Source organism: Momordica charantia (genome assembly GCF_013281855.1).
Source record: "Momordica charantia cultivar OHB3-1 chromosome 4 unlocalized genomic scaffold, Mcharantia_2.0 BLBB01000004.1, whole genome shotgun sequence".
Lineage (NCBI taxonomy): Eukaryota > Viridiplantae > Streptophyta > Magnoliopsida > Cucurbitales > Cucurbitaceae > Momordica > Momordica charantia.
Window position 1 is genome coordinate 25,867,513 of NW_028275162.1, and position 19,085 is coordinate 25,886,597.

Here is a 19,085-nt window from a genome sequence, read left to right on the forward strand (position 1 = left end):
AAAATTGAGTTAATTTCTAAATAATAATAATATGGAGTTTTGAAAAATAAATACTGTGGTCCATATATTTTAATTCCGCAGTATCCACGAGGTTTCACATCTCAGGGGAATGCTTGAGTTGAGATTCCCTATTTTACTCCTTTTCTCTCTCTCGAAATTTATAAGAATAAAAATATATAAAAAATAAAAAAAAGGAAAATTATTAACCCAAGTCCGATTCCCTATAAGTTTGCGTAGAGCCGAATTTCCCATCTTCCACGCAAAATTCTCCATCTCCGGAAGGTAATCTCATTCGTTGCTTGCTTCCATCTTCTTTTTTCCCTGCCGATTGCGAATACATTAGGTCAATGCCATCTTTGATCTGGGTTTCTCATGTATGTGCGTTGATTCCAATTCCATTGTTACTTTCTTTCGGTATCTTCAGCAATACAAGCACGTCTTAGATCTCTGTGAATCGCCTGTCTAGGACAGCCTAATCTGTCATCCAGTATGTTTCTCTTGAAGCGGAGGGGAGTTTGATGGAAGTTTGAGTTATTGGTTGAGGAACAGCTGTTCAAATATTGGGGGATGTCTTCTAGAAATTTTGATCGGATTCATTATCAAGTGATCCTGGTGATCTTCTGGTCGTTTAGATGTGGAATACGTTTGCGTAGATGGGGTTTATGCTTCTTTTCTTTTGTTCCTTTTAGTTTTATCATCAATTTTGTATTTTTCATTAGGAATCTGCCCTTATGGGCTGGATGGAGAAGTTTTTGCGTGGATATGAAAGTTAGTAAGGGAGGTCGGGCAAGTATGAGATTGTGCATGGCTGCTCTGACGCTTAATAACCTTATGCCCAAAAGTTTGTGGCTGGAGTTTGCTATGAAGTTAGTTGTGTTGGGTCTCCGCTGATCCATTTTTGAGGCGTGGATCGTCTGAACATTTATGGGTAAAGTTTGAATCACGGGAATCTTCATAAATAGGATGGGCATGCAGGATTTAAGATATGGATGCAGATTTTATGATATTCCATGATGGAACCGCTGCATTCGCTAATTTATTTAGTTTTCGCTTGCAGATTAATAGATTATTATGACACAATGTCTGTCATATGCTATCTTGCAGATTGAATATTTTTGAAGATAACTAATGTATTAGTATCCGTACAGTGCAGAATTTGGAAGTGACTTCTAAGAAGTTGGTGAGAATTTGGTGTTGGATTAGAGTGATTAAAGACCAAGAAACTGTTTTAAGCCACTCAGGCCTTTGAATAATGGCCATGCCAGAAAGTGAAGAGGTGCCTAATATTTATTTTTATTTTTTTGCTGTTTTCTGGGTTTTGAAGATCGTGCAAGTTTCTTCTTATATGGTTGTAATTATTGTCAGTAAATGTTCAATTGGCACTTGGCAGGTTTGTTTTAAGCGCATTGGGCTGTCAGCTAGTGATTATGATGCATGTCTTCCCATCAAGAAAAGGAGGTTTCCGTTAGTGCAGTCTCCTCCATCTCCATCTAAAGATATATCTTCATTTCATCCGGATGGAAATTTAGTGAAGACTGAACAGCCATCTTCATCTAAAGATATTTCAGTTAATCCCAATGGAAATTTGATGAAGACTGAACAACCATCTCCGTCTAAAGATATTTCTTCATTTCATCGCGATGGAAATTTAATAAAGACTGAACAGCCCGGGATATCTGCGACAACAGTTTCAAGTTCTAGTGCAGTTACGAGCTATGAGTTGTCAAACAAGAACCAGGAATGTGTTTTTGACGAAAATAAAGGAAAATCCGATACTGATTCATGTTATCTGGATAGGTTCCAAAGTAAGATTGGAATGGCTGGAGTCAAGTTTCAGGAACCCCAACCCAATTTGGGAGATCGTGCTTGTTTTAGTGATTATGTTGATGATTATGTTGAATATGAAGAGAAGTCCTTGATCACTGAAAAACATACACTTCATGCATCATCAGAGATACCTGGGGGATTAAAGTTATCATCAACCAGCCTCAACTTTGACCCCCTTACTGGTAACGAAGAGGAAGAAATTGCTGTAAAAAATCCCGAAGAAAAGCGCACATCTCCTATTTGTCAAGTTGAAGGAAGAGCTGCATTATCAGTAGGTTTGAAGGGACATATGGTTCCGAAATTGGTACCTGAGAATAATGATATTACTTTATTGAAGCATAGCATTTTAGAACCAGTGTTACTGGACTTGTCTTTAAGCAAGCAAGGGAGTAGCTCCCCTTGTGTCAGAGGTAGCATAGGGTCTGATTATGATGGTTCTATTTTGCATTCAAATAGGGAAAATTGGGATTTAAATACCTCAATGGAGTCATGGGAGGGTTGTACTAGTGATGCAGCTGCAGTGCAGATATCAGCCACTCAAACAAACATGGATGTCGGGACGTATGTATGCTCGTCTGAAATGGTTGAAGGTGATAGTCCACGTGGAAAACAAATCCCTTTAGATAGTGAACATAGAGACAACTCTATTAATGCATGCGTGCCATCAAAAGATCATCTTCATTTAAGTCTCCATTCATCTTATCCTAAGCCTACGCTTGAAGAAGATCCTTATCTTTCTGACTATGAATCAGATGGCAACTGGGATTTAGCTGATGCTGTCGATTATGATGATAATAATGTAGAAGAAGATTATGAAGATGGGGAGGTTCGGGAAACAATGTTGGAAACTGAAGTAGAGGTCCATGAATGTGAGAAGAGAGAAGTGGAGCGTTTTGATCATGCTGATTGTGATGATAAGAAGATCAATTATGTTGGATTGCCTGATCAGGATAGTTTCACTCTAGGCCTTGTTGAACAGGAAGCTAAACCAGAACATCTGGATGTTAGAAATGAAGATGATGTTCATACTGCAACTAAATGTAAATCTTCTGAGCAAGAAAATGAAGACCTCTGTGAGAAAGAAGTACATGCCGTTGAGAATACTATTAATGAGGACGTAAACAGGCCTGTGAAGGCCACAGGAAGAAGTCAATTGTCTCTGTACGATAAACAGGACAACTTCGAGGGCCAGGCCACTGCTGATAAAAATATTGATGGAATTCAGGAACTGATTTCGACAGTTTCTCAGCATGTGGAGAATGCTATAGCAGTAGATGTAGTGCAGAATAAGGATGTAGCTTTGCCTAATGTCAAAGAGTCTGTAAATAGTGATGATGCGAAGGATGTTAATGGTGGCATAAAAAATAGTCGGATAATTAATCTCAATCGAGCTTCTTCAGATTCAACTCCTTGTAAGGTGAAATCTAGTTTTGTCAGGCCAGTTTTATCACGTACTGATAGAGATTTTATACCCAACATGGCACTTGAAGGAGCAAATGTACAACCTCAAGAAAGGTGATTAGTGATTTCTAGTTTTCTTCCATACGTTCTCAACTTTTTTCGTTTATTAAACTTGTTTTAACTATTCCTCTGACTTTCTATCTTGTCATTATTTTTTATTTTCAGAGATCACACATTCGGTAATACTAACAAGAAAATTTCCGTAGATAGACACCAGGATCCGTCACCATGGATGAATTTTAGTCGTCGAAGAGGGAGAAACTCTAATAGGTTGGACACCCGATCTGGGGAATGGAATTTAGGGCCCAACTTTTCTCCAGAAACTTACAGTGACCAACAGATAGATTACCATGTTCCTGGCCTTGATCAAAATCGATATGATATTATACCTGATGGTCCATTTGGTGGTGCTAGCCATCGTGGTAGACAACTGTTAGATGATGAGGGACCTTTTTTCCATGGACCCTCAAGGAGGAAGTCACCTGGAAGAAGGCATGGTGGACAAGGTGGCAAAATGGTTAACAGGATACATCGAGATTTTAGTCCAAGTAGATGCATGGATGAAGGTGGATCTTTTGACCGACAACACGGCGAGAATTTCACTAGGAATTTTCCTGACGGGACCATGGATCCTATATATGCACGACCGCAGCCTCCATACGAGGATGATAGGTCTTTCTTCAGGGAAAGAAGGAACTTCTCTTTCCAAAGAAAAGGTTTTCCCAGAATTGATTCTAAATCCCCAGTAAGATCTAGAGCTCGCTCACCTGGCCAGTGGTTCCCTTCAAAAAGATCTGATAGGTTTTGTGGACGTCCAGGAATGACGCATCGAAGATCTCCAAATTATCGGACGGACAGGATGAGATCTCCTGATCAGCGTCCCATGGGTGGGCATATGGCAGCCCGAAGACATGGATTCCGCTTCATTTCACCATCTGATGACATGAGGGATGTGGGTCCTGTTCCTCCAGACCATGGCCATATGAGGTCCATTATTCCTAATAGGAATCAGACTGAAAGATTATCACTTCGAAACAGGAGTTATGATGGTATAGATCCTCGAGGAAGGATTGAGAGCGACGAACTTTTCGATGATCCTGTACGTTCGGGTCAATTGAGTGGGTGCAGTGGTGGCAACCATGATGATGATGAAAGAATATTTAATGAAAGACATGAACCTCTTCATTCTTTTAAGCATCCATATGATGATTCTGATGGTGAGAGGTTTCGAAATAATGCAGGGGATTGTTCTAGGCCTTTCAGATTTTGTTCAGAGAATGACTCGAGAATTTCATGGAAGAGGAGGTGAGGGTGAGGTAGGCAGGCCATCCCATTGAGTTGGTACAAACTTAGATTTTATTTCGTAGATGATATATTCTATTTATGGTGTAAAGGGATGACGTTTTTTGTGTTCTCTTTTGTTTTGTTTCATAATTTGCAATTGTAAAGAATTCCATACTCATGTAGAAGAGTATGGTTCTGGTTCCTCCCAAGTGCTATTGTGACTTTACAGCTTACCAGCTGACTAAATCGTAAAAGTCTTGATGAAGTACAAGTACAAGTAGAACCCTTCTGCTCTAGAGAATAATTTGTTGGCTGAGAAATATGTTACTCTACCGTGGGATAAAATAATTGCGCGGGTGAACTTTGGAATAGAAATAAATGCTTTATCTATTAAGCTATGTTCGGATTGTCAGATTCGAACCTTTAATAGATCTGCATATAAGAAATCTTGTCCGTTGGTAACGGAAATCACATTAGTAGGAATACTTGTCCGTTATGTGTAGTTTCTTACAGGAAATCACATTAGTAGGAATACTTGTCGGTTAGGTGCAGTTTCTTACTAAGTAATAAATGGCAAGGCTTTTGGGCTAGAAGTTTGAGCTAATGGATTGAATTACATTGGTTAAGAAAGGCAAGATTTGCAGGTCATTTGACGAGTCTGATTTTAAAAGGGTGTTTCAAGAAGAGGCTAGTTCAGATCTAAATAAAAAGATCCAATGTCAAGGTATGGTGTTTCTAATGACTAGCATTTGCATAAATCTCATGACAAGTTAGTTTGCTTTTTTTTTTCCTTCATATTAATATTTGAATCTCAGATTCTCCATTGTGTGGGGGGAGGAGTGGGTGGCCAGTACTTTCCTCTTCTCTTGCCTGTAACAGTTCACATTGAATGACATGGTCGTTGGTCATCTTCTCTTGCTTGTTGACGGCCAATTCACGAGGTAAAAGAATGAATGTCGATTGTTTTCTCAATTTTTATGCATGACTGGGTTGTGTTTGGTTTGTTTGGGTATGAATTTTGTCCCTCAAAGTGAAGGACACCCTCCTTTGAGTTTTTTGGACAAAATCTGAACAACTAAAAAGGTCGTGGGTTGTTTCTTTCTTGTGCTGTTGTCTGTATTTTCTTATACTTTAAGTGGGAAACGGAATAAGGGGAAGTAACCGGGTTTGTCTAGGTAAAGGTTTTGTTCAAGCAAAATTTGGATCATTAGCGATAGGACCTTTATTCTTGCTATGTTCTAACTGCATTGAAACTGCATGGCAGTTTGTGTAGCAAATAATTGAATTTGGTTTCTTAATTATGTCTAGCACAGTTAGGTCTTTGATTCATCTCCTTGTAAGGAAAAATCTAGTTTTGTCAGGTCAGTAGATAAAGAGTTTGTACCCAACATGGCACTTGAAGGAGCAAATGTGAAGAAAGGTGATTGTCGATTTCTAGTTTTCTTATATCCTTTTTTTACCTTTTTCCTTTATTAAACTTGTTTTAACTGACTTTCTATATCGTCATTTTTTATGCTCAGAGATGACACATACAATAATGTTTTCAAGAAAATACCAAGATCAGTCACCATGTATGAATTTTAGTCGTAGAAGAGGGAGAAGCACTAATAGGTTGGACACCCGATCTGGGGAATGGGATTTTGGGCCCAACTTTTCTCCAGAAACTTACAGTGACCAACAGATAGATTACCATGTTCCTGGCCTTGATCAAAATCGATATGATATTATACCTGATGGTCCATTTGGTGGTGCTAGCCATCGTGGCAGAGAATTGCTTGATGATGAGGGCCCCCCTAACTGTCATATACTCTCTAGGAGGAAGTCACCTGGTAGAAGAGATGGTCCTCCAGTACGAGGTGTTAAAATGGTACACAGAATGCCTAGAAATATTAGTCCAAGTAGATGCATCCGTGAAGCTGGTTCTGAATTGGTCGGACCACGACATGGTGAAAAGTTTATGAGAACTTTCGAAGATGAGACCATATGAAGTAGATAGGCCTCATTTTGTCCGAGAACGAAGGAACTTTTCTATCCAAAGAAAAACTTTTCCAAGAATTGATTCTAAATCTCCTGGAAGGTCCGATGGACACTGTCCTGGCCAATGGTTTCCAGGCAAAAGATAGTCCGATAGGTTTTATGGGCATACAGAAATGACACGTCGAAGTTCACCCGCTTAATGGGTGGACAGGATGAGATCTCCTTATCAGCCTCCTATCCAAGGAGATATGCCAGTTCGGAGACATGGTTTCCCTTTTTCGCCACTGCCATACAATGATTCGAGGGGTATAAGTTCTGCTCTGGACCAAGACCATATGAGATCACGCATACGAAGTAGGAATCAAACTGGCCGATTTTCCTTTAGAAACAGGAGGTTTGAGGTTATGGATCCTCGAGATAGGATAGAGAGCAGTGAATACTTTGATGGGCCTGTACATTCTGGTCAATTGAACGACTTACCTGGGGATGACAACAATGACAATCAGAGAAGGTTTTTTGACAGATATGAACATTTTCACTCATCCAGGCCTCAATACAATGATTCTGATGGTGAGAATTATCATAGTAATGCGGAGGATAGCCACAGGCCTTTCAGATTTTGTGCAGAGGATGGACCTCCAGAGTTTGATGAGAGAGGTAAGTTGAGGGAGAGGGAGTGTGATAGATGTGTAAAGAGCCAACCGGGAAATTTAACTAGACCAACCGGGGTCATCATCGAAGAGCATAAAGTAGAAGATTACAGGATGGTCGGCAGATGTGGAATGATCATGGTTTTGAAGATATCTCACAAAAGAAAAGAAAGATTTTGAATCTGCCTCTGGTTATAATCTGCTGGTCATAAATTATTTCAACAAAAATTTGCTAGGCTGAAAAAAGTGCGAGTTGAGGATTCAGACAGAGCTTAAAATGAACAAGAATGTTACTTAATAACTCGAACATTGCTCCATTCGAATTCTAATTTTTTACTTCCTCCGGCGGCCAAACACTAATCTTCTAGCAATGGCTGGCTGCTACAAAGTACATCTGAATCAGAATGCTCGGGCTAACGCCTTTTCCAGCACCAGAGCGGAAATTCCGAGGATTGCAATCCCATTTATCCTCTCGCTGTACGGACTGAAGCCAAATTAGATTGCCCGGGAACCTGAATTGAAGGGATTTTGTAGTAAAATTGGATGTGATCTTAACAGAAATGTTGATAGTGGACCTTTGCTCTTGGATGTTCTTGAAGGATCCTGAAATTTGAGGTTGGTTGGAATGGATCTTATTATAGATTTTGTTGAATTTGAACTCTTCGTGGTGCTATTTGCTTACTGTTGTATGGTATTGTTGAAGGATAGTTCTTATAAATTTTTTTAAAGTTAAAGAACATAATATATTATTAATTCAAAAATATTCTAAAATAATAACTATACAAAAATTAAGATATTTATGTTGCAATAAATATTTTTCTTTTTTTTTTTTTGAGATAAAAGATAATAATTTTTATTTTGAGACACACAGAGACTAGAACTTGGATTGTGGAAATTACCACTATACAATGTTTTAAAATGAGATTCGATTTCTAAAATGGTAGAACCGAGTTGCCCTTTTTAGATCACAACTAAACTATGTTTGCTTCAGAGTGAATTAACTAACTTAAAGCGCTTTCAAGATTAAAATTCAAGACTTTTGTAAAAATAAATACTTGCTAGTTATAGAGGCTCATTCCAAATTTCCATTCACCAAGAATTTCTCATGGCGGGTGAAACCAAAGCCACAACAATTCCGGAAATGAACTGCAAATAAATTTATCAAACGAGAATAAACACTAACTGTCAAGATAAATAAAAGTCAACAAAAATAAAACATCTTGGTTGAGGAAAAATCTCAGAGAGTATCCAAAGTAAAATTATCAAGAATACGAGACAAAATTTGTCAACAAAATTGGTCTGCCGTTGCATAAGAAAATGTCTATCAGATAACACTACACCTTAATAGCATATTTCCTCAATGGAAAGTACATCTCTTTCTTCTTCTGTCTCTCAGTTTTCAAGGAGGCCTGAATAAGAAAGTGGATTCATTCAACAAAATGGTCGAAAGCAAACGAGAAACAAAGAGAAAGAAATGTACTACCAACCAGCTCACAGCACTATGTTTACACCAATGAAATTGAAAGATATAAGAGGAATACAAATGAGAGAAAAAGTTCAATTGGCTATTGTCAAAGTAACTCCCCTTTTTATTGATCATAGGTGATTCTGGAAAATCAATTATACCATCACTCACAAACGCCCTAAATTCAAGGAATATCCTGAAGTAAAAAGAAACCCAACTGGGTGAGTACTTGCTGTCTTAGGGTTTTTCACGTGAGAAAGGGTTTTCCAAATCCATTAATGTTACTAAAATGATTGATCCAAATGCAAATTCTCCCCATCGAAACTGATTAAATTACAAAAACTGAAATCATAAAACTACTTAATTCTAGATAATAGGAATACTAACTTCAACTATGGATATCAAGGTTGTAAAACTAAAACAAACAAAGCCATACTCTAATCATGGATATGTTTGATAGCATTTCAATCTAAATCCAAATTCAAACATGCTTTACTATCCCTCAACCAAAATAACCTTGATAAAACCAAAAGACCAACAAGTACTAGTAGTTTTGCAGTACTTTTGCAAGAACAATCTCAACAGATATCGTACACAAACATTGTAAATATTAAACATAATTAAACTCGAGAATGGCCCACGCAATATTGAAATTACAAGATAAGAAACAAGACAGGATAAAGATGAAGTAATCACCTGGTGCTTGGTGAGCCTTCTACGAATGGCCCTGGTCTTCTTTGGACGCAGATCGAGAGGCAAAAGTTTCTTCTTCTTGTACGCTTCTCTCAATGCCGCCTTCTGCTTCTGCGAAATCACCGTCAAGACCTGAGCGATCGACAATCTCACCACCTTGCTGCAAAATCAACCACACAAAACAACACAGGTCAATTAAACAACAAAATGCATCACAGGAAAATTTAAAAAAAAAAACAGAGAGAAAAGGGAATTACATTTTGGATAGCTTGTTCGGGGCACCGCCGGTGACTTTGGCGACACGAAGGAGAGCAAGCTCCGCCTTAAGATCCTTAAGCTGCGTCAACAGATCCGCCTTTGATTTCTGCCTCAACTCGTGAACCTTGATCCTCGCTACAAACCAAAAACATCAAAATTGAATTTAAAAAAAAAAAAAAAAACAACAAGAAGTTCATCCTTTTCCTCGATGATTTGATTTAGGAATTACCCATTGCTTCTCGCGTGCTCTTCGAAACTCTGCGCCGCCCTCGACGAAACCCTAGAAGAGGAGATGGAACCTGGTGAAAGAGCTGCTACTGGGAAGACTAGGGTTTTCGAGTACGAGAAAAACGTTGTAGTTTTATAGTATTGTTTCTAAATTACCAATTTGCCCTTCCGCTCTCCCTTTGGGCCTCAAAATAAGCGTTTGATTTAGCCCACTAATTTAGCTCGGCCCAATTATACTACGGCTTCGTTTGGAATCACTGGACCGGACGGAATTGATATGATGGCCCATTAGGTTTATCTACACGAGTACTCGTCCAATTTTTTTTTGATAAAGGTACCCTTCAAATTATTGCTTTATACATTTGCCCTTTACCCGATCTCTTATCTCTTGCTCCAACAAACAAAAAATAATAATAATAAATAAACAAACGATTTGATCCATTTCTTTTCAATAATTTCGATTATCACAGTTTTATTAGACGTAGAATTTCACACCCTAGCATTAATTTAATATGTATTTTAAAAAAATATCACAATTTTTTTTTTTAAATGTAGCATAGATTTGAACTTTTTTTTTATGTATTTTATATTTGAGGTTGAGTTTGATATGGATTATACTGTTTTTCATAAAAATTTAAATTATCTACCATATGTGTTATTACGTTTTTATTTTATGTATTTATGTAATTATCTAAGAAAAATTGAGCCTAAATGGTTGTGGTTAACTTTGGATTGGAAGGAACTAAATTAGGCTTGGGATGAAAAAGAAACTGAGCTCATTCATCGGGCTGAAAATTAAATTTCCAATATAAAAAAAAAAAAAAAACTGATTTAAACGGCACCAAATTAGATTCCTGCTTGTTCAACAGGAAAAACCATTTAATTTGCACAATGAAATTTCAATTTTTTTTTGGGAAATTTCCATCCTTTTATTTAGTTGAGCTATGTTTAGGTTTTTTCGAATAATTAGTTGAATTCAAATAAAAACAGGCAGATAAGAGAACACAAAATGTTTTGATTGATAACTTTGTAATATATTAGCTTTCATATGTAATTGAGAAATTCATAAACAAAGTGAGATTTGAGATCTCAAACAAAGGATAGATGATAAAACAAGAGTGGTTTTAGTAAGTGATGTAAAGAGTGAATTGCAGCAAAGTCTCTACCCCATCAGTTTCATGCTGGTTGGTGCCTGGAAGAGTCTTCACATTGGCATAACCTTTTGCATTTACGTATTTTCCAGTGCCTCCCATGATGGCCAAGTGAGACTCCGACACCGCCGTCCGGTGGACTCCGAAGAAGCTCAGGCTGTCGACGTAATGGCCACTCTCAAACATGGTAGTGAATGCCATTGTTTGACTGTTTCCATCCTCCGAGCTCACCACATAGAATCCTTGTGCTTTTCCAATCAAACCAGAGCCCAGTTCGTGTCCTTCGGTCAGCTCGTCGTCAATCACTGTCATGGTACCGAACATGAGCTGTTGTATCGACACTCCGGACGGAAGCTGCCCGGCATTAACGGATGGAAATCCAGCCACACCATTGAAGTTGTTCCCATTGTTGTTCTGCAACAATGGGGATGTAGCTCCACCAAGGCCAACCAGAAAAGGGAGGTTGTTGTTGTTAATTAGACCACTGTTTCCATTGCTTTGGGGGACACCATTGCCCACTGATAGAACTGCTCCATTAGGCTTGGCAAACGGAAGCTGACCGTTGAGGGCCGGATTGTTAACCGCCCCGGTAACAGCCCGAGCCGAGGGGTTTGAACCACCAAGGATGTCATGCATAAAGAAGGTTAAGGTATGGTGATCAGCTTCAATCCCACCACCAAAACTAGGTAGAGTAGTTGAAGGTGAAGTAGTAGTTCCTTGCCCTGAATTGCTAATAGGCGTACCAACGACATTGGATACTGTCGGACCAACGAGATTGGATGATGTCGGCGTACCCACCGGCCCCTGTGGCTGCTCGTCGAGAAGCCTGGCTGAGTTAGCAGATAAACACATCAAACAGAGGAGAAGGCAGGCTATGGCTTTGGTTGAGAAAGAGAGAAGTTTGTGAGATTCCATGAGAGGAAGCTGAAGGAAGGAGCTAATAGAACTTCTGTTTTTGATAATCTTGATGATGGGTTTGAGGGTAATCTGTGTGAGTTTATATATATATTAGAGATCAAGCTTAAGGAAATGGGAGTGGCTGAAATGGAGTTGGTGAATAACTCTATGATCTTTGGTGTATTGGTTTAGGTTTCATTAATCTGTCAGAAACATACAAAAACAGTCTGAAAATTAAAGAATTGTCAAGGGGATTGGCTCAACTTCCAAAACACCAACAGAAACACAAAGGTAATCTATACACAAATAATGGCATCACAAAAATTTTGATGCATAAAAATAACATCAATCTGTCACAGTTGACAACAACAAACTCTAATTCCACTCATGAATAAAAGAATACAAACTCTTCGAACACTTCAACTGGATCAAAAATTTTCCTATGCACAAATATATAGCTCACTTTTTCTTTTTCTTTTGCTTCAAAAAAAAAAAAAAAAAAATCTTTGTTTTTGTATGGTAATGTTTATCCATAACCATATATTATCATACCGTTCATAAGAATCCAATGATACCAAACTCTGCAAGAAGCTCTTTGATCAATAATCTCTCTAGTTCTCTACAAATAGAATTAATCTCCTCTCCGAGATCAATCCACCCAATCTCCTTTCCAAACTGCTTATCTACTAGATCTTTGTTCAGTTCCCTTTCTTGGCTATCCAGCAGGATCCATAGTTCTTCCTCGACCATTTCCCGGTCAAGCAAAGGCCGAAATCTTCTTGATACAGGCTTTGCCCATTCTGGCACACCAACTAATGACTGAAAGAGTTCTATTAGCCCAGAATTTATTCTGTCAAAGAGAAGCTTTCTTTCTGATCTTCTCCAAGAAGTTTGTTCACCGAATTTCTTCTCTAAGGTTTCGAAGACTGAAGGGCTAATCACGTGAGGTTCCTGACCATCCCATGAAACACAACCCTTATCCAGGTTTCCACAATACAAGCCTGCCTCACTTAAGACATCAAGAAGGTATGAAAAATCCCTACTATCTTTGAATTTGAATGTGCTCATTATGTCATCAATTTCTTCAGAGCTGCATTTAGATCCTTCTCCACCACCATCATCATCACTTGATACGAACATTTCATGTCCTTCTGAGTTAGATCCCGGGGAGTCTGACATCAGTAGTTCAAGTTGCATCATCAAATCTACAACCAAAATAGGTTTGGATGAGTATGTTTATAAGAAGGTATGAACTTGAAAATAAGAATATAGTCATAAGATAAGCCACCTCTACTGTTAATGCCTGAGGATTCAGAACTTGATATCGTTTCTTCTTTAAAAAGTGGTTCAAGAACTGAAACTGGGCTGGGTTGATAAGCCTCCTCCAAACTCACAATAGAATCTAGCTCTTTGCAAGGGTAGTGTTCAAAGCCAGGACCTTCCTTATCAAATATGGTCGATGCTTCCTGCAATTTATTTATAGGTAAAAGAAATGTTGGAACACGTAAAGCAAGTATCAACTTGTTGAGGATAAGGAAGTAATGGGGCACATTTGAAAAATGCAAAAACTCTAACAAAATATGTACTTACTATAAACACGGGAAAAAAACAAAGACCAAATCAGAAAGTAAATACAATTGACACAGAGAAATATGAGCAGGAAAAGTCCACCTATTTAAGAGATTCTAATTTTTAGATAAGAAACAATTTCATAGACAATAAATTACAAAAAGAGAATGAGAAAGCTAAAGTAGATTGCTAAGAGATCTTCCAATCGGCAGAAAAGTGTATTTAAACTATAGTTTTTACGAGTGAGCTTAGATGCCAATAAGCATGGAATGAAGTAGAACCTAAGAAGCATGCACACTTTATTTTGGTTACGTGTCTGATAGTCGGACACTTGTTGGATACATATTAAACAAACACTTTTTGAGCACAATAGACATGTCTCAGACAGTAGTTATGCAAAGGGAATATGAGTCCAATACTTATTAGGCATATATGGAATTCTAATTATAATAAAAGATATAAATATTAATATATAACAGAGAGCATTAAACTTAGCCGTCTAAGGTCTAGAACTAGAACCAAAACCAAAACTAAGTTTAGAAACCATGTCTAAGGTCTGGTTTTATTCAAGTAGATCGCTCAATTTACACAAAGTGAATTTTTTAACACAATAAAGTTAGCTAGTGCTGAAGGCATCGGAAAAACATCTTTCTTGTGGGAGAAAAACAAATATAAATTATTCTATTTCGCTAGCATCATAATTCAGCATGCCCTCCTTCACTTGGAATGAAGGCTGAAACTGTTAGCCTTGTCCAACTGAACATTACATAAGTCACAAATAATACAGTCCATTGCAGTCAATAGTAAATGGTTCAATTTCAGTAAATTCAAAGTCAATTTAGCCAAATAGATTATAGAGTCCGTCCAATACTGCATGAAAGGAGTGTATGCTCCCAACTAAATCTACTGTAGTGTAAGTTTCTGAATACTTTAATGAGAGAAATACGGAACCTGTTGAATGGAACGACATGTGGTACGAAAAGAGTTGGTAGATGAATCACCATCAGTCTCTGAAATACTGCAGGACATTGAATCAGGTTCCTGTTTGTCCACAGTAGGGACCTCCGCGTCATCAGTCTTTACAGCCAATACGTTAGAAGCCATACCTGAAAAATTATCATCTGGATAATCACTCTTCAAAGAACACTCAATTGCCTTATTTGGATTGTTCTCTGCGCAAAAGACAACATCGTTCCTTGATGATAGAGAATTTATAGAACGCTGATTACAAAGGCTCTTCTTCTCAACTCTGGTCTCCAGATGACCCACAACAATGCAGCCATCATCGACAATGTGACCACTTGCTGATTCAGGGCAAGGAAAAATCCTCAACTTCTTAGAGCCCAATTTCAAGGTAGGGTCTGAAGCATCTTTTCCATCAGAACTTTTATCTGATGGTTTGCATTGTAGCCAAGTAGCAGAACCTTCAGACTTTAAAAACCATGTATTTCGAAGGGACTCATATCTGCTCCTGGTTCTAGATCTTTTTGTAGTCACAGTAGCAGCAGAACAAAATCTCAATCTGTGGGAGTTTTTACTGACTTGATCTAGTCTTTCGTCCTTGCAGCTCAAGCACAAGGGACTGCCAGAATGCAAATGTTCCTTATTCGAACAAACATGCTTCTGGAAATCATACTTCACTGGCTTGCAATTCAAATCGTTGGGCAAAGTTGCATGATGATGTAGTATAGGCATTTCACCTTTGTTGCTACCTTGCCTAGAAAGAATCAACTTTTGAGTCTCCTTTTGTTCTTCGATGTCCTCCCTGAATCCTCTGGCTTTGTACGACTCAACTGAAAAGCAACAGGAATGCTTATATTCAGCCTTCAAATTAGATAAACCTGGGGAAAAAGTCGTTCTGAATTCAGTTTCTTTTCTATGCACATCGTCATATATGGATTCTGATCTTGATGCCTTCATTTGCAAATTGACAAAATCATGCCTTGTTTTTCTCCCGCTTACATCAAGAATCCTTGAAACTTGAGATGGTTGCTTGATGGGCTCTACTACACATACCATAGTCTTTCTTTCTTTTTCTTTAGCCATATGCTTTCCATTTTGAGAACCATGAAAATATTTGCATTTCTCGCTAACTAAATGCGAGCCTTTCAAAGAAGTCAGTGAGGAGGAAGAAAAGCATAATTTATCTTTCCACTCCAAAAGGGGTATTGAAGACTTCAAAAGATCAAAATCATCATACGCGCATGCTTGTCCTTGTTTCCTGTTCGTAAATTTAGTGCCTGCATCATTAATTCCTCGTGTCAATGTAAAATGTGACTTTGACAGACTGAGTCCATTCTCGACATGGTTGAATATATATTCCTTTTCTCTTGTAGGTCTCGGTGAGATGTCCATAGAATCAGTAACTTCTGGTAATTCTTGAAGATCATTTGAAGTCTGTATCATCTTATCTGTTGGAAAGTGCTCGACTCTCATGAAGTTATGTCGTGTAAGTGGCATACATGCTGATGATAAAGCAGAGTGTTCCTTCTCCCTAACCCCTAATTCGTTGCAACTGATATCACTCTTGAAGCTATCTACTACATCGAGAGTATTAAAGAGTTCTATTGGCTCTTCTACGGTCGTCCTAAATGGATGACATTTGGAGGGGGGTTTCTTCTTCGGGACTCCAATAGAAGCAGCCCTTTGTAAATAACCCTCAGAAAGAACTCTAGAATGCCGTGAGACATGGTGCGCAGATTGCTGCTCCTCAAATCCCATCAATGCTTCAAGAACACTAGCTGTACACTGTTTAGTTCCCATCTTGGAGAAACTCTACCGACAAAACTTTATGGTACACAACCCCTGACCTCAAGTAGTTCGCTGAAAATAAAATAATTATCTGCAAAAATCCATTTAGAATATTTCAGGTGAACGAAAAAGGGAAAGGGAAAAGGGAGAGAGAGATTCATATGTCTTAAGTTCAGAAACCAATTGTCCACTTTTTGGAACGTGAAGCTGATTACAGATTATTAACTACCAAAGTGAATGATATAAACTTATCAATTACAAAAGCAGAACAATTAAAAGCTTACTTTGTCTTCCCGTGATTGCTAGGATCCTCAATCTCCCTGCTTCCTGAATACGGTAACAGGGCATTTTAATAGCTTTAAAAGAGAGTAGAAAATATAAAGCAAAAGAAACATATTACCGTGTGAGGGGATAATATATATAACACAATCAAGAGAATAAGAGTATCAGTAAGGAGTCCACTTCACAGAGTACACAACATCCCTGGAATTTATGGACAAAAAGAAACCAGTAGCCTCTCAGGCTACATAATTAATTACATATCACTATTTTTTTCCATAAATGGAAACAATTCTGCCTTGTCTGCAAGAGCCAACAGCATAAGCTTTAAAAATAGAAAATAAAACTGATTGGAAGAAACAACTCAAAAACAGCAGATTCATCCCATCCAAGATGCCTGGTGACCATCCCATAAATGATAAGAAATGGGCCACTCACATAAATAAATGTAACACAGCAAGGTTTGAAGCAATCAACCTGTGAAGAAAACAATTCATTTCTAACACCTTCTTTCTGGTCAGCAATCATTGGAGTCAAAAAAGAAAATAAACATAAAGTAAATCATAAATGAAGACATCAACATGCTGTCATAATATCAGATTTATGGTTAGAATAACAATTCCGATACATAACCCACAAATTCCCAGCAACAACAAGAAAACAAAATCATTTAAACGCCATAACAATCATAGCCCACTCGATTAATGGACACAAAAGAAGCAAAACCCAGAAGCGTACTGGGTAAAGAAAGATACTCAAATACTAAGAAAAAACAGAGAAAACAAACTCAGAAATCACATACAAAGCTAAACAAGACAATCGGACACGGACCTTCTTTCAAAACCTTTCGCATCAAAACGCTGATCTTAGATCTTCCTGAAAATCCACGCCACAGAACCTCCATGATCTGCAACAAGAAGAAAAAACTAGAAAACCCTCCGCATCATTCCAAATCGCCCTCTGATCATAAGAGCCACCACTAGATCAAGTTGAAAACCACTTCTTGAGTTCGCTGGTATGAACAAAGCAATACAGAACTGAACCCAAATGATTTCAAGTCAAATACAGAACTGAACCCAAATGATTTCAAGTCAAACACCCACAATTGAAAAGCGTTCTGCTTATTTATACTACAGAAAAACACAAAATAGAGGTCGGCGGAGCAAATCTGGAAGATGGAGTATTCGATCTTTTTCGATGGTGAATGATACTGAAAGTAGAGGAAACGAAAGAGGCGCGTCCCAGAAAGAAAATGGGCGAGAAAATGATGGGATATAACAGTGAAAGTTTTGGAAAATTTTGATGTATTGGGTATTTTTGCTACAATTTTTCCCATTGTCGTATTCAGAGAATTACGCGCCAACTTATGCAGTTACGTTTGTCAGCAGCTGCAAGATCGTCGCCCACATTTATTATTCGCAAAATTATGTGAAAAGTTTTATCTTTGTTTTCTATTGGCTACGATTTTGATGTTTCCACTCCCTGATTTTTCTCAAGGCGCACTCACTGTAGACTGTCTGTCACTGGCTCTGCCTGTGGCGTGGAAGTATGAAAATGAGGAGTGGAAATATTAATTGGAAATTATTGTAATTAAAATACTCGAACCTGACATGCCGCATCATGCATGAGCTTTTGACCTAAGCTAGGGCGGGCTCCTTTTTTGTTTTAATTTTAGTTTTTAATTATTAGGACAACACCTAAAACTCTCATTTTCTTGTCTTATTCATTATAATGTCTGTGTATTAATTATATTTTTTAAACACAAGATATTTGGGTTTGTATGTATGATTAGAATATTAGTGTAAGTCTCCAAGCTTCGGATCAACTAGAACAAGTTGGACAAAGAGCTCTGGATGTCGTACAGAGGACCTGCAAAACAGAGTAGAAACTCCGATGTTAAAGTCGGTAAGCGTTCAAATCAACTCGATAAAGAGAATTGGACTAATCGCGTACCTTGAAACGGAGCGGAATGGTCCTATTTATAGGCAGCACCCTCGACTGGATTCCTGACAATACCTCAACGGTTCTTTAAGGTTCCCGTGAAGTACAGCGTGATGTCGCGGAGTTTGTCGGAGAATAGACTGAGCCGAAGTGGTCCAAGTCATATATTTAGTCGGTTCGGCCATCGTATATGGTCGGCTCGACATGAGGACTCATGGTCGAGGTAAACACACTTCGTGCATGTGCACTGCTAGACGAACCACAACTTGCCACGTGTAGGTTGAAATCTACCCCCAACAATTAGAAACATTTTTTGTGATATTATATTATTTCAGTTTCTTGCATTACTAGGAAAACTCTTATCAATTTAAGTACGCAAGTATACTTATTTATATAATATAATTGCGAGGGTCAAATCTTGTAGGATCACTTTTAAGTACATTATGAATGTTCATTGGTTGGATTTTATAATATTTTAAATCCAATTGTACGGGTTAAAGACTTCTATAACTTGGACATTTATAGTTAAATTACAAACTCAACTTAAAATAACTCACACCTCATATGTGTATATTATATGAGTTACAATGTTTTTAACTAAGGTTGCTCAAAAAAATCGACTAACCCAAAAATTCTAACATAAAACTAATCCAA

At 38.0% G+C, this 19,085-nt stretch overlaps 5 protein-coding genes across 12 annotated transcripts; 2 read left to right on the top strand and 3 right to left on the bottom strand.

Annotated features, from left to right (window-relative positions):
• The first annotated feature begins 132 nt into the window (after window positions 1-132).
• On the top strand, window positions 133-4,837 carry LOC111006120 (uncharacterized). Of its 6 annotated transcripts, none has more exons than XM_022277884.2 (4): window positions 133-282; window positions 1,149-1,276; window positions 1,391-3,342; window positions 3,454-4,837. In XM_022277884.2, the coding sequence occupies exons 2-4, from the start codon at window positions 1,253-1,255 to the stop codon at window positions 4,595-4,597; spliced, it is 3,120 nt and encodes a 1,039-aa protein (XP_022133576.1). In that variant the 5' UTR covers window positions 133-282; window positions 1,149-1,252; the 3' UTR covers window positions 4,598-4,837. The 6 variants fall into 6 exon arrangements, with proteins under 6 accessions (XP_022133576.1, XP_022133577.1, XP_022133571.1 ...); XM_022277885.2 differs by having other exon boundaries at window positions 142-282; window positions 1,154-1,276; XM_022277879.2 differs by having other exon boundaries at window positions 145-928.
• A 142-nt stretch (window positions 4,838-4,979) lies between these two features.
• On the top strand, window positions 4,980-6,756 carry LOC148212064 (uncharacterized). 2 transcript variants are annotated; one of them, XM_088123198.1, is made up of 4 exons: window positions 4,980-5,296; window positions 5,388-5,513; window positions 5,925-5,992; window positions 6,093-6,756. In XM_088123198.1, exons 2-4 carry the CDS (start codon window positions 5,467-5,469, stop codon window positions 6,557-6,559), a joined length of 582 nt encoding a protein of 193 aa, XP_087979324.1. In that variant the 5' UTR covers window positions 4,980-5,296; window positions 5,388-5,466; the 3' UTR covers window positions 6,560-6,756. The 2 variants fall into 2 exon arrangements, with proteins under 2 accessions (XP_087979324.1, XP_087979326.1); XM_088123200.1 differs by having other exon boundaries at window positions 5,934-5,992.
• A 1,615-nt stretch (window positions 6,757-8,371) lies between these two features.
• LOC111006751 (large ribosomal subunit protein uL29) lies at window positions 8,372-10,000 on the bottom strand. 2 transcript variants are annotated; one of them, XM_022278840.2, is made up of 4 exons: window positions 9,845-10,000; window positions 9,615-9,750; window positions 9,361-9,517; window positions 8,372-8,608 (listed from the first exon to the last, which is right to left on the bottom strand). In XM_022278840.2, the coding sequence occupies exons 1-4, from the start codon at window positions 9,846-9,848 to the stop codon at window positions 8,534-8,536; spliced, it is 372 nt and encodes a 123-aa protein (XP_022134532.1). In that variant the 5' UTR covers window positions 9,849-10,000; the 3' UTR covers window positions 8,372-8,533. The 2 variants fall into 2 exon arrangements, with proteins under 2 accessions (XP_022134532.1, XP_087979327.1); XM_088123201.1 differs by lacking the exon at window positions 8,372-8,608 and adding an exon at window positions 8,659-8,860.
• An 855-nt stretch (window positions 10,001-10,855) lies between these two features.
• LOC111006295 (dirigent protein 10) lies at window positions 10,856-12,041 on the bottom strand. Its single transcript, XM_022278143.2, has one exon. It carries the CDS (start codon window positions 11,907-11,909, stop codon window positions 10,968-10,970), a length of 942 nt encoding a protein of 313 aa, XP_022133835.1. The 5' UTR covers window positions 11,910-12,041; the 3' UTR covers window positions 10,856-10,967.
• Window positions 12,042-12,173: 132 nt separating this feature from the next.
• On the bottom strand, window positions 12,174-18,179 carry TRM18 (Phosphatidylinositol N-acetyglucosaminlytransferase subunit P-like protein). The gene is made up of 5 exons (XM_022278142.2): window positions 17,322-18,179; window positions 16,496-16,538; window positions 14,412-16,302; window positions 13,180-13,357; window positions 12,174-13,096 (listed from the first exon to the last, which is right to left on the bottom strand). Exons 3-5 carry the CDS (start codon window positions 16,221-16,223, stop codon window positions 12,447-12,449), a joined length of 2,640 nt encoding a protein of 879 aa, XP_022133834.1. The 5' UTR covers window positions 16,224-16,302; window positions 16,496-16,538; window positions 17,322-18,179; the 3' UTR covers window positions 12,174-12,446.
• Between the last annotated feature and the right edge of the window lie 906 nt (window positions 18,180-19,085).

Coding starts and splice junctions, on each gene's coding strand:
- LOC111006120 (XM_088123197.1), top strand. CDS start 1,346: ATGGTTGTAATTATTGTCAGTAAATGTTCAATTGGCACTTGGCAGGTT. Junction 3,343..3,453: donor AATGTACAACCTCAAGAAAG/GTGATTAGTGAT, acceptor TTTTATTTTCAG/AGATCACACATTCGGTAATA.
- LOC148212064 (XM_088123198.1), top strand. CDS start 5,467: ATGGTCGTTGGTCATCTTCTCTTGCTTGTTGACGGCCAATTCACGAG. Junction 5,514..5,924: donor GTTGACGGCCAATTCACGAG/GTAAAAGAATGA, acceptor GGAAAAATCTAG/TTTTGTCAGGTCAGTAGATA. Junction 5,993..6,092: donor AGGAGCAAATGTGAAGAAAG/GTGATTGTCGAT, acceptor TTTTATGCTCAG/AGATGACACATACAATAATG.
- LOC111006751 (XM_022278840.2), bottom strand. Junction 9,518..9,614: donor CCGAACAAGCTATCCAAAAT/GTAATTCCCTTT, acceptor TTGATTTTGCAG/CAAGGTGGTGAGATTGTCGA. Junction 8,609..9,360: donor GAAGGCTCACCAAGCACCAG/GTGATTACTTCA, acceptor TTTCTTATTCAG/GCCTCCTTGAAAACTGAGAG.
- LOC111006295 (XM_022278143.2), bottom strand. CDS start 11,909: ATGGAATCTCACAAACTTCTCTCTTTCTCAACCAAAGCCATAGCCTGC.
- TRM18 (XM_022278142.2), bottom strand. CDS start 16,223: ATGGGAACTAAACAGTGTACAGCTAGTGTTCTTGAAGCATTGATGGGA. Junction 13,358..14,411: donor CATGTCGTTCCATTCAACAG/GTTCCGTATTTC, acceptor AATAAATTGCAG/GAAGCATCGACCATATTTGA. Junction 13,097..13,179: donor CTCAGGCATTAACAGTAGAG/GTGGCTTATCTT, acceptor TTTTGGTTGTAG/ATTTGATGATGCAACTTGAA.